This window comes from Mastomys coucha, unplaced genomic scaffold (genome assembly GCF_008632895.1).
Source record: "Mastomys coucha isolate ucsf_1 unplaced genomic scaffold, UCSF_Mcou_1 pScaffold5, whole genome shotgun sequence".
In the NCBI taxonomy this organism is placed as follows: Eukaryota; Metazoa; Chordata; class Mammalia; order Rodentia; family Muridae; genus Mastomys; species Mastomys coucha.
The window spans coordinates 91,194,690-91,206,480 of record NW_022196911.1 but is presented as its reverse complement, the minus strand read 5'-3'; the positions used below and the strand labels follow the sequence as shown (position 1 = coordinate 91,206,480).

Below are 11,791 nucleotides of genomic sequence, written 5' to 3'. Positions count from 1 at the left end.
GCAGGCTGATTTCTGAGTTCGAGGCCAGCCTGGTCTACAGAGTGAGTTCCAGGACAGCCAGAGCTATAATGATTTAAGGAGAGAACACTAAGTCTTTGGAGAATGGCAGGTTGTTCTGCAAGTAGCTGGAGAGGTATTCCAGAGGGGGATAGTCTGTGGGGACCAGGAGGGGAAAGGCCATTACAAGGAAGCCTGGGGGAGGTGTGGCTCTTTTCTGCACTCCACTGCCTTTCCAGCAACTCAATCCAACAAGTATTTATTGAGCATGACACTCCCCACTTCGCCCTGGCCCTCCCTCAGCAAAAGTACTCAAATCTGTTCAAGCTGTGGGGTTTGTTCCACTGCACTTGAAATACTAGGTACCTACTTAAAAAGGCACACACACAATTTCCAGTATGGGGCAGGAGGCACTACAGAGATTTGAGAACACTGCTGACCAGATGAGACTATAGCAACGGCACTTTGTGTGTGTATTTGCAGTGATAGGGAGAGAACCCAAAGCTTTGCACATGCTAGGCACATGCTTTAACATAATACAGCCCAGGGACCAAAAAACAAGGTCACTTTTAAAAGAGAAAGAAGAGAAGACAATAGAAACCTAATTTAACTTGAAAGAAAGAGAGGCTGACAATTCAAAACCCTACAATTCTATAATTAGCCTAGCACACACAAACTAGCCTCTCATTCTGCACCTCCTCCAGTTTGCATTTAGAATGCTTGTGGATACCTACAGCTTATGTCTCACAGCTGTGTGTCAAATTCCACCTTTGGCCTTAACACTTCAATGCTCTCCTGAAGGTTGTCACTTCAGATCACAGGACAAGGGACTCAGGTAGCAGAGCTGCTGGTACACTAACCTGTTCCCTGGAAAAGGTTGCCTGCCATTAGCAGATAGGGAGCTATGGGGACTAGGGGACCCTAAATCTACAACACTACCCTGCCAAATATTGTCCACCACTTGACACAAGCTGGGTATGGTGGCGCACGCCTTTAATCCCAGCACTTGGGAAGCAGAGGTAGGCGGATTTCTGAGTTTGAGGCCAGCCTGGTCTACAGAGTGAGTTCCAGGACAGCCAGGGCTACACAGAGAAACCCTGCCTCAAAACAAAACAAAACAAAAAAAAGATGACACATTCTTGCAGCTTCCAATAGAATGCACCCCAACTCTTAACCATGGCCCAACTGCATGAGAGCAATCAAAGCCTTTAGGAGAATCTTCCCAGGCTTCCACACACCCTCTTAATAGGGAGCTGGAAGCACAAACTGCTAATGTGCAGGCAGGTGAAGCCTAAGGCACTCCACATCCTCCTTCAGTGTCAGCTGTCTAGGGCTCTTGAGCAAACCCACAGACCTGTGTGCCTCAACAGGGCGGGGTAAGTGTCTGTACATGGCCAAGACTTCAGTTCCAGGTTCCCCAGGGCTGGACTTGCAGTTTTCCTATTATGAAATACTCTGATAGCGTTCTTTTAAGTTCATTTAAGCTGCTCTTGATTGGCTGTGGTACTCCCACACAAGAAAGGCAACTGAAGCTTACTCAGCCTGAGGATAACCATTTAAATGACTCTAAAGCTAGACATGCAGCTTTGTTGTGACTCTAGGGAGAGAGCAAAGTGCCAGAAAGCTGGGACATCCAGTGGGCACTGTGAGCTGGAGGGCTTCATGTTCACAGCCAGCTGTGCCCATGACACCCCATCCGGAGCTCCACAAGGCAGGAGGAACTGGAGCACAGATAATTTATGAACTTCAAATAGCATCCTCAACTCTTCCCTCTCTGAGACCAGGATTTGTTTTTGACCTAACTATGTGAATAGATTTGGCTAGTGTTTGGTTAATTCATACTCTGCAAACCAAATAATGGAATCTCTGTGAGGCTGCAACTCAGGCAGAGGAGAAGGCTGAGAGCCGTTCCCACTCAGCCTCCTTTGGCTCAGATGCCCTCTTCTAAGACAGAGAAGAACAACTTCTGTGTCAGAGGGGCAGAAATTCTATACCGGGAGGGCAGAAATTACTAAGTCATCAAGAGATTGTCCACACTCTTTAAACGAAGTTGCTGCTGGGCATCTGTGGTTTAATTGTGATTGCCACCTTGTTGGGGCCTAGAGTCATGGAAGGGAGAAGCCTCTGAGGGACTGTCTCTATTAAGTTAATTGAAGATGGAAGACCTACCCTAAATATAGGTGGCAGCATTCCTAGGACTGCCTAGAAAGAGAGCTGAGCAGCAGGATTCTCTCTCTGCTCCCTGAGTGCAGATGTACTACAGGCCCCAAGCTCCTGCTCTCTGCTTCCCTGTCCTGTAGGACTGTACCCTTGAACCATGAGCCAAAATAAACTCTTCCTTCCTTTTCAGTCAGGTATTTTGTCCCAGCAACAAGACAAGTAACACATATCGTATCCACTTGGCCTATGAAGTAACACCGGGTTTACTTCCCAGCCCTTAGAAGGGCTCCAGGCCGCCCACAGAACAAGGGTAAGACCAGGTAAGACCAGGCAGAATGCGTGAGCTACTGTCAAGTAGTGCTTGATACACGTGACAGTATATGTAAAATGCCAAAACCAGACCTGTCAGAAGATGTCCCATGTCCCATCCATCATCAAATCTGAATCCTTTAGCACAAAGACTCGATGTGAGGTTGGTAAGAACCTAGAGGCAGCTGTTTAATTCCCAACAACTACTATGATCCAGGAACAGCATGGACCTGGGGCCTACCATATGACTCAAAACACACTGACTTCAGCGGCGAATGCAGGCAGAGTTCTTTTGGCTACTGAGCCCACCGAACGGCTTGGGCAACACTCAAATTCACACCATCACTATGAAAATTTTGTAACCCTGCCTCATGTTTCCTACAGATCTGTATCTTAACCAGAGAGCACACTATCCCCTTACTGCCACACCCCACAATGTTCTCACCCCCTTTCCACCAATGTCTTAGCTTCACGTTATGTAAGGATTTCTCATACTATCTAATACTGTACTATCCTGAAGAACACACAGACCCACACTGCTTTGGGTACCCAAAAGACTGGCACTTGTCATTGCCAATGACATCCTAGAAACTAGAGGCCCCCAACTTCAAGAAAGTCATCACAGGCCAGGCAGTGGTGGCTCACACCTTGAATCCCAGCACTTGGGAGGCATAGGCAAGTAGATTTCTGAGTTCAAGGCCAGCCTGATCTACAGAGTGAGTTCCAGGACAGCCAGGGCTACACAGAGAAACCCTGTCTTGAAAAACCAAAAACCAAAAACCAAAAAAAAAAAAAAGAAAAGAAAAAAAGAAAGTCATCACTACTGATAAAATATTTAAGCGTCAGATGCTTCAAAAGTACACTTTATGACCACGCCTGGGCCTGGAAAAGCTATGGAAGACAGCAGCTAGCAGTATCAGGCTCCAGAGAGCCCGAGAGTTCAATGCTTCCCAAACACAAGCCATCTCAATCACAGGTCACAGAAGGACAATGGTGGCTCTTTACGGATTTAACTGTACTCCCAAGCTTTACTATACCAAGATGACCCCTTGGCAGAAAAAAATCCCAACTCTATTTTAATCTTTCAGCTGTTTGTGGCACCACAAGCAAGCCACAGGGATGAGCACCTCTCTCAGAACCTCTTTGATATGGCTCCATACCCATCTAAACACCTAGCCACCAAGGGCTAAGTTTTCAAAACAGTGCAAGAAGAAGCATTTTATAACTAGCAATGACATCACTAATAACAATGGTACCTTACATTCAGGAACTCCCTATGTCCCTGGAGAGAATCTAGTATTTTAAAGCAGCCACGACTACTATCAGCTCTCATCGATTTGTTGAGAAAACTAAGAGGTAATGAGAAAGATTCAAAACAGGAGCTCCGCCTCACGTGATCTCCATTTAATTTTTAAAATATGTTCTCTGGGCTGGAGAGATGGCTCAGTGGTTAAGAGCACTGACTGTTCTTCCAAAGGTCCTGCGTTCAAATCTCAGCAACCACATGGTGGCTCACAACCATCCGTAATGAGATCTGATGCCCTCTTCTCGGGTGTCTGAAAACAGCTTTAGTGTACTTACATATAATAAATAAATAAATCTTTAAAAAACAAATCAAACAAACAAACAAACAAAAATTTGAAAAAAAATATGTTCTCTGTAGTCTGCGCCGTTACGTTGAGGGTGGGGGGCCATAAGGAAGGAGAGGGAACACATCTGCTTAACTGTTAAGGTTTTACGTAAATTCAAATGAGCTATGTCTACAGAACTCAGGACACCTGACAACCATGGGGTAGGAGACCTGTCCTCACCCGTGCTGGTCTGCCACAAAGACTGAGAACTGACTAGAAACAGGTGGCTCCTTTCCCCTAAAATATGAGTAGGGCCACAGGCTTGTTACCTTACCTTACCTTAGGGTTTTCTGAGGAAGTGTACATTACACAGACTTGAAATTGATTTTTACAGTGGAGTTAAGAGTCAGGTGTATTGTTCAGGACGAGGAGGGATTAGCTTTTATACAATGACTCAACTCTGCCACTGACAGCATGAAAACAGACATAGCCAATATCTAAAGAGTGTGGCTGTGTTCCAATAAAACTTTATTTACAAAAACAGGCTCAGGGCCAGACATAACCTACAGGCTATAATTACCGGCTCCTGGTTTAAGAAGGTTCTGGTGGAGTATGCTAAGTTCCCAGACAGCATCTGGTTTCCCAGGTTTGGAGAAATAATTAGCATAGACTAATTAAGTGTTATCTTCATGGGGCAGGATGTGTGTGGCTCTGTGTAGTGTTTTGTGTAGCATGCACAAAGTCCTGGGTTCGAGCCTAAGCACCACAAAATAAACAACAAAACTGTTGTTTCCATTCTAGGGCTATGGAGAAGGAAACTCTCAGGATAGGTTAAGACTGGAGCCCAGAAAAACTGGCTTCAGACGCACACACACACAGAATTTAATTTAATTCAAGGGGCAATTGCAGTAAGAAATACACCGTGTGGGTTTTAATTACTCACCAGTGGCTCATGGTTTTTACAGAGTTGGCCCTCATTTTTCTCTCTCTCAGCTTTCCCAGCTCCAGCTCATAAAAAAAAACGAAGCTGTTCCTCGCTTTATGAAGACATCCCTTCTGGATGAACGGTCACAGAAGGTAAACCCACTCTTTGCACCGTAACCCTTTAAACGAGGCCTAATCTATCTTGTCAAGAGCACAGCAGGGTGTGTGGTGCAAGATAACTGCACAGGCAGAGTGTTACATCTTTTGGAATGGGAAACAGAAACGGTGACGGCACTTAATTGTTCCTGAAACCCAGTCCCAGCTTGCAACCTTTTTAAACAGTTGTGTTCCTCAGCCCCATTTAGAGAGCTTGTTCTAAAAGATGACAGAATCAAAACTTGAGAGGCCCCGAAATTCTGAAACCTGCAGCACTGGTTTCAGAGCAGTCTGGGTTTGTTCTTTGAAGCCTGAAAAGGCGGTGGGCTCTCCCAACAGTGCTCCTACGGCAGCTCAGTGTGGAGAACAGCAGTGACGGACACACTCTTCACAGCACCTTTCCTGTGCCAGGGGTGTCCTTCTAAGCTCTTCGCAAACTCATTTAATTCTTATAATAATATAGATATTGTCGTCCACAGAAGAGGAAAGGGAGTCCAGAAACTTCCTCAAGAGTTACCAGCTTGTGAGTGCAAGAGCCTGGATCTAAAACCCAGATTACAAACATCATTCTTTTCAGGGTCTGTGAAAGAAAAAAAAAAGTCCCTGTCACGTGCCCTAATGGCCTAGGGGAAAACACTCCCGCACACTTCCCAAGGCATAGAAGGAATAGGAACAACCCAAAGATACAGGAACACAAGTGAGGTCCCAAGTCAAAGTCCAGGTACACCCCCACCTCACTTTAATGCTCAGCTACAAAGAAGACCAAGACACTCAAGCTACTATTTTGCCTCACTCCCTCCATTCCGACTGAAAACAGAACGATAATCCCACCCCATCGGCAAATGCCTTTTTAATACTTCTGGTATACTAACAGGTGGAGAAACAATGGACCAACCAAATACATAATGCAGGAATCCATTCAGTCTGTCACCTGACAAGCTACACAGAACTCTGGTTTCCTGTTTTCATCAGTATCTTTAGAGACCCCGACCCCGCAAAAGGAGAGGGCCATGTAATGAAACCCAAGCATGCTAGCCTGCATTCCTCCCCTTTGTACAGCCCCCACGGCCGCTTTCCCTTTTAATGCTAGCTCTGTAGGAATCACAAAACAACTGCTCTTAAAATGATTGCTAAACGATTTCTAACTACTGCACGGGCAAGGCTTCTGTCGATTTCTACCGAAAGTGACGAAGGCTCTGGTGCTTGCTGCTCTAGCTTCCCTGGGTTTCAAGGAAGCCCAAACAAAACCAACAGGTTTGTAGTCTTGTGGTTTGCTTTATAGTTGATGATAGACATGAGTTTGTCTGGGCATTGCCTTCTTCTACACCACCAGATTCTACACATACTTTGACTACTGGGTCACCATCTTGTTACCAGATTTGACCAAGTTCTGCGTTCCAGAATGTGATACTAGCACATAGAGTGAGGTCCAAATAGACTTGGCTTTCTACCTCGAAGACCTGATGAATCCCATTCCTATCTAGCAAGACTCTTGTAACAGAATACCTTCAGGAAGAGGATAAGCAACAGCCAAGCTTGGTTAGTAATCTGCAGAAAGCACATGAGACTGGTGTAGAGAATGTCACATTAGGATGGCAGGGACCATAACTTCTGTACATTTGGTACAAACTGAGACTTAGGAAGTGTGCAATGATCTTTTCACATCTGGTGTGAATCAAATGCAAACTTCACTTTTAACTTACTGCCAACCTCCTCATGCAAGTAGGTTCCCTTTCCGTTCCAAAGGACCTCCATTTGTGGGTCCCTTCACAGCCTTGAGTGTGAATGCAAGGTTAAATTTGCTCCACCCTAGTTTCCCCACACCCACCACATTAAGAAACTGCTTCGGCGCTGTTCAGAAAGTGGGGTATTTGCCACAGCATACTTGATTGTAAGCACTCCACTGCCACGTTGGCTGGGAATGCTCTGGACAAAATACCTTCGGAGGAAGGGAGAAGTAGGGTGCAAACTGCCCAACTCCTGTACATAAGCACACACGCACAGAATGATTGGAAAGAGACAGCTATATTAAGCAAGTCAGAGATATGGACACATACAACTGCAGGGTTACCCCGAGAGGAATGTAGAAAATCGGTAACAGAGGTACGTTTGCACCGAAGTAAAAGCCGTTAAACTAACTTATTCCAACGGGCTGGGTTCAAATCATCTCCTGGGAGAAGCATAATGGAAAGCGCACGTGAAGAGGTGAAGAAAGGAACTCGAGAGCCATAGAGAGGGACGCTGGGGTCAAACTCAAGCAGGAGAAGTAACACATGGCTCCACCCGGCTCTTTTCCATGCCCCTCCCCCTCGACGAGCAGGCGTCCAGCGCCCACCGGTTCTGGCTCCCAGTGAAGCCCTCGACTCTGGGCGCCCACAACACTCCTTGCACGCACTCTTGCATTTCTGAAACCGCCCCGGCGGACACTTCGGACCACTTTTCGGTTACGCCCCCCAAAGCTAGCTTTCATCTGCCAGGTCCCTCCCCTCAGGTCCCGGCCCAGACACCCGGCACCCAGTCCCGGAGTCGCACCTCAGGTTCGCAGCTGCTCGCCTTCGCTCCCTCCGCCCTCGAGAACTCTGAGCGCCCCCTTTTCTCTTCTCTCAACTTCCATCCACTTCCCACACACACACACTTCTAGTACTCTCCAGCCCGTCGCCCCAGCACCCGCTCCGGACCCAGCTCACCTGCGCGGCCACCCCCGTCCCGGCGCTGGTGTGGCTGCTGCAGCTGGAAGGGGACCGTAGCCCTGAGTGGCTGCAGACCGACCCGGGGGGAGCCAGCGGGCACTGGTGAAGAGCAGCCCCGCCGGAGACCCCCCGCCCCTCCGCGCCCCGGCCCCCAGGAACCTCCGCCTCGGCCGCCCGCTGCGGCCCCGGACATGGCCCACCCGGCTACCTGCCGTCTCAGCCCCACGGCGAGCCCCACACTGCTCCGAACCCCCGCGGCCGCTACTTATCCGCCCTGCAGGCGAGGACCGGCCCCCTCGGCCCAGAGTTCCAATTGGCCGATAGCATCCCAGGACCTCCCCCTCAACCAATCCACGGCGGGGCTCTTCTCTTTCCGAGAATGATTGGTCCATGTGCTCAGCCATCAAGGCAAGACCCCCCACCCTCCTGCTTTTCTTTTCTTTTCTTTTCTTTTTTTTTAATGTCCTTAAGGCTGCCGATTGGTCCTTCCAGTAGAGGGCTGGTTCTTCCGCACTGCCAACGAGAAAGCTCAAAGAGAAGAATCGTCACACCCAGTCCCAGGTAGTATGCAAATATATGCCATGTGATGTCAGGCTGTGCAGGGGGCGGGGCTGAAAGTGGATTGGAATCAAACTCTTCTGAACTCTTTAAACGTGGTAGTGTCAAATTCTAAAAAGGTTCAGTGGGACTGAGAAAGCCTAACTTCCAAAGACATTACATTTAGTTTAACCAAAAAACATTACTTTTTCAATTCTCTTGAGATTTCACTGCAGCTGACAAACTCCAAACTGAGATTCGATAAATTTATAAAAGGTTTGCCTATCATTTGCATGAGCTTTGCATTAAATTTGTACATTTAATGGCCACCTCGGCTCACATGACACTCATTTGTCTTCTACATTTCCAAGTCCCTTCCTGAAGCTGGTCCAATCTCAATAAAAACAGCTGTTAGTCTGTAAATTAACTTGAGACTTTAAAAGGGAGCTGGGAATTTCCCTTCAGAGCCACCATTGTAAGTTTACCTAGCAAAACAAAGTGACTGATAAATCTGATCAAGTTTGATAGTGACTCCATTAGGAAACCTTTGTCTTTCCAGCTCAGTTGCTCTCTGACCTACAAGTCAAAGACCAGATGGTCCCCAAAGAGAATACTGGCAAGCTGTAAAAACTATATGCTATATATGCTATATGAAGGCATTTTCAGAGAAATGAAAGCAGTATTTAAGGTACTATTAAAACTTATTGCTTCTCAAAAAATAAAAAAAAATAAAAAAATTCAATTACCCTTGCTATTTTGTTCTATATATGGAAAAGAAACAGAGTCAATCAATGCTGGACTGTCTGTGAGAAGGGACCATCCAAGTAATTGGATAATTCCCTCTAGATTTATATTTAGTTATGAATTCTAATTTTGACCTTGCTACCGATTTGTCTTTCTATTTCAGTCTTTACTGAGTTTAGTGTTTAAAAAAAAAGAAAAAAGAAAAAGGTATTCCCTTGAAGCCACACTTACTAATCAGAGGAAAGGAAGTAAACTGGGCGTGTGCTGAGAGGGTACCGTGGGATCAAATACTGAAAGCAGATAATGCTCAAAGTGGGAATTCAACAGTTGGTTGAGTATAAAAAAATCAGCCCATGAGCGCAGAACAAATATAGGCAAAGGAACATTCTGTGAAAAGATTTTCTTTGCAAAGACACTACGTTCATGTTTGAAGGATTTGCTTCGAGATCTGACATATAGATTCTTTGTGATGGAAGAAAACAGTACTCCTTTTCCATGAGGAGGACAATCATACTAAACGCCTAAAGGGACGAATAAAACCTGATGGCTGGATTAAAACTCAGCCATTCTCAGGTTAGCTCGGCTTTAAAAAGTACAGCTGATGGCTGGGGATGCAAGTCATTGGAACAGTACTTGCCTGGCATGCTCAAAGCTCAAGGTTTGATTCCGGGTATGGAGGGAAGTGAGGGAAGCAGATTGTATTCTCAATTTCAATTAGCTCAACATTCTCATACACTTCAGACCTCTGCCCTTTATCAAGACTTATTCTGCCCGAGTCTCACACCCTCACTGAAAAAAATCAACAGCAATAGCACCTAGTATTCAATGAATTCTTTCTGCATGCCAGATAACTATCAAGTACTTTGCATACTGTCTTGTTCATTCATTAGGACTGAAACTGAGAGGTTGCTACTGTATCCTCTTTACTGAGTCTTTGGAGAGAAGCATCATGCTCGGGGTTACCCTGGAGGCTGACTCCAGAGCTGAGCCTTGCTTGATCTTGATCTCTATGTTTATAAAACTTTTCATGAGCTTTTTTCTGCAATGATGTGTATCTGGCTAGTGTCTAGTGCTTTCCAGCTTACACATCATCATGTTATCTAATTCTCACTGTAGACATGGAATGTACAAAATGCAAATATGATTGTCTTCACTCTACAAGAGCTTAGGTCACAGTGGCTCAACTGCTTGCCCAAGATCCTTTGGCAGACACAGGACTTCCAGCTTCAAGTTCTTTCCCAACTAACACTCAACTTCCTGACCACTGGACCTGCCTGGGAGGGAAAAGGTGAACTGTGTAGTCTCTTGCATATTCGTCTGATAAGGGATCCTATTTTAGGACCCCTCACATATACACAGATCCTTAGATAGTCTCATGCAATAAGGACTGTTTTTTATTGGATGAACGTTTTAAGTGTGTGTTACTGATAAAATCCTTGGACTGAGGGATTTTGAAACACTTCAGGCAAATAGCTTTCTCTCTGTGTAAGAATCACCCTGATCTATCAACTTGCCAGACTTATTGTAAGGATGGATTGACACATTATTTTATAGATATAATTTTGCCTTGGAAAGAGGAGTTAGGTAGTTAGATAGAAACAAGTTTTAAATGTTGCCCCAAAGCCAGGGTACCAGTACAGAGGACCAAGGTGGTGGAAATAGTCACTTAGGCGGTACAAATGAAGACTTGAATCTTCTGAATCCAGAAAGTTATGGTCTTTCCTGATAAGTTGCTGGCAAAGGACACTGAAGTGGACCCTAGATCAAGGCATAGACGGCAAGCATGTATGCAGCTCCTGTCCTCTGCTAGGTATCATGCCCAAGCAGCTCTCTCTTGTTCACTTCTCTGTACCCGATAGTTTCCTCTCGCATGGGCATGATAGCAGGATAAGGACCCCATCTGAACATTGGCCCTTGTCTGCTTCCACTGATGAAAGAGTCCACAGTCAAGGTTCTGGAGAGGCTGTGTGATGATGCTAAGGGAGGAGATGGTCCCCATTACAAAGCACTTTCTTGCTTGTTATTGTTTTCATTGTCATGTTATCGACATCATTGCCAATAATTCACTCCTCACAGATTTGTTGAAATGACTATTATGTGTCAGACTCTGAGCTTATGGAATATAGAAAAAAATGTCCCAAGATGGTGTTCCTAGGACTAGGAAGATGGCCCAGTAAATACTATCAAGCCTGACAGCCTGAGTTTGATCCCTGGAACCCACATAATAGAAGAGAACTGACTTCCACAGTCATCCTCTTTACCTCCACAAGCATGTTATGGCACACACACACACACACACACATACACACACCCACACACACACAAAATGTTAAAAATAAAAAAAAGATGCTGTTCCTACCTTGAAGTTCACAGCCTAGCAAGCTTTGAAGCTTTTTAACAGAAGTGGTACAGGATAGCTGCTATGCTATAGCAATAGGAAGTCATGACCTGGTTTCTGTTTCTGTTTTCAGAGACTTTGGTTGAGAGGTAGCTCAGTCAATAGATAAAGTGCTTATCCCCAAAGCATGAAGCCCTGGCTTCCATCCCTAGTGCCACATAGAACTGAGCATGGTTATATAAGCATGCCTGCGATCCTTGCAACTGCACATGTACAGGAAGGAAGATTATTAGTTTAGGATCATCCTTGGGCTGTTCTAGGATACCTAAGACCGAGAGAGAGAGAGAGAGAGAGAGAGAGAGAGA

General features: G+C 45.7%; 1 protein-coding gene across 3 annotated transcripts in view; it reads right to left on the bottom strand.

Annotated features, from left to right (window-relative positions):
- The window catches only part of Fam117a (family with sequence similarity 117 member A), a 71,798-nt gene that overhangs the window by 38,141 nt on the left and 21,866 nt on the right, over window positions 1–11,791 (bottom strand). Inside the window, exon 1 of one of the 3 annotated variants that reach the window (XM_031354307.1) lies at window positions 7,805–8,062. The exons of the other annotated variants lie outside the window; for them this stretch is intronic. Coding sequence (XP_031210167.1) covers window positions 7,805–8,000 — 196 coding nt within the window. The 5' untranslated portion in view covers window positions 8,001–8,062. Of the gene's footprint in view, window positions 1–7,804; window positions 8,063–11,791 lie in introns of those variants that run through there. 3 annotated transcript variants of the gene reach the window in all.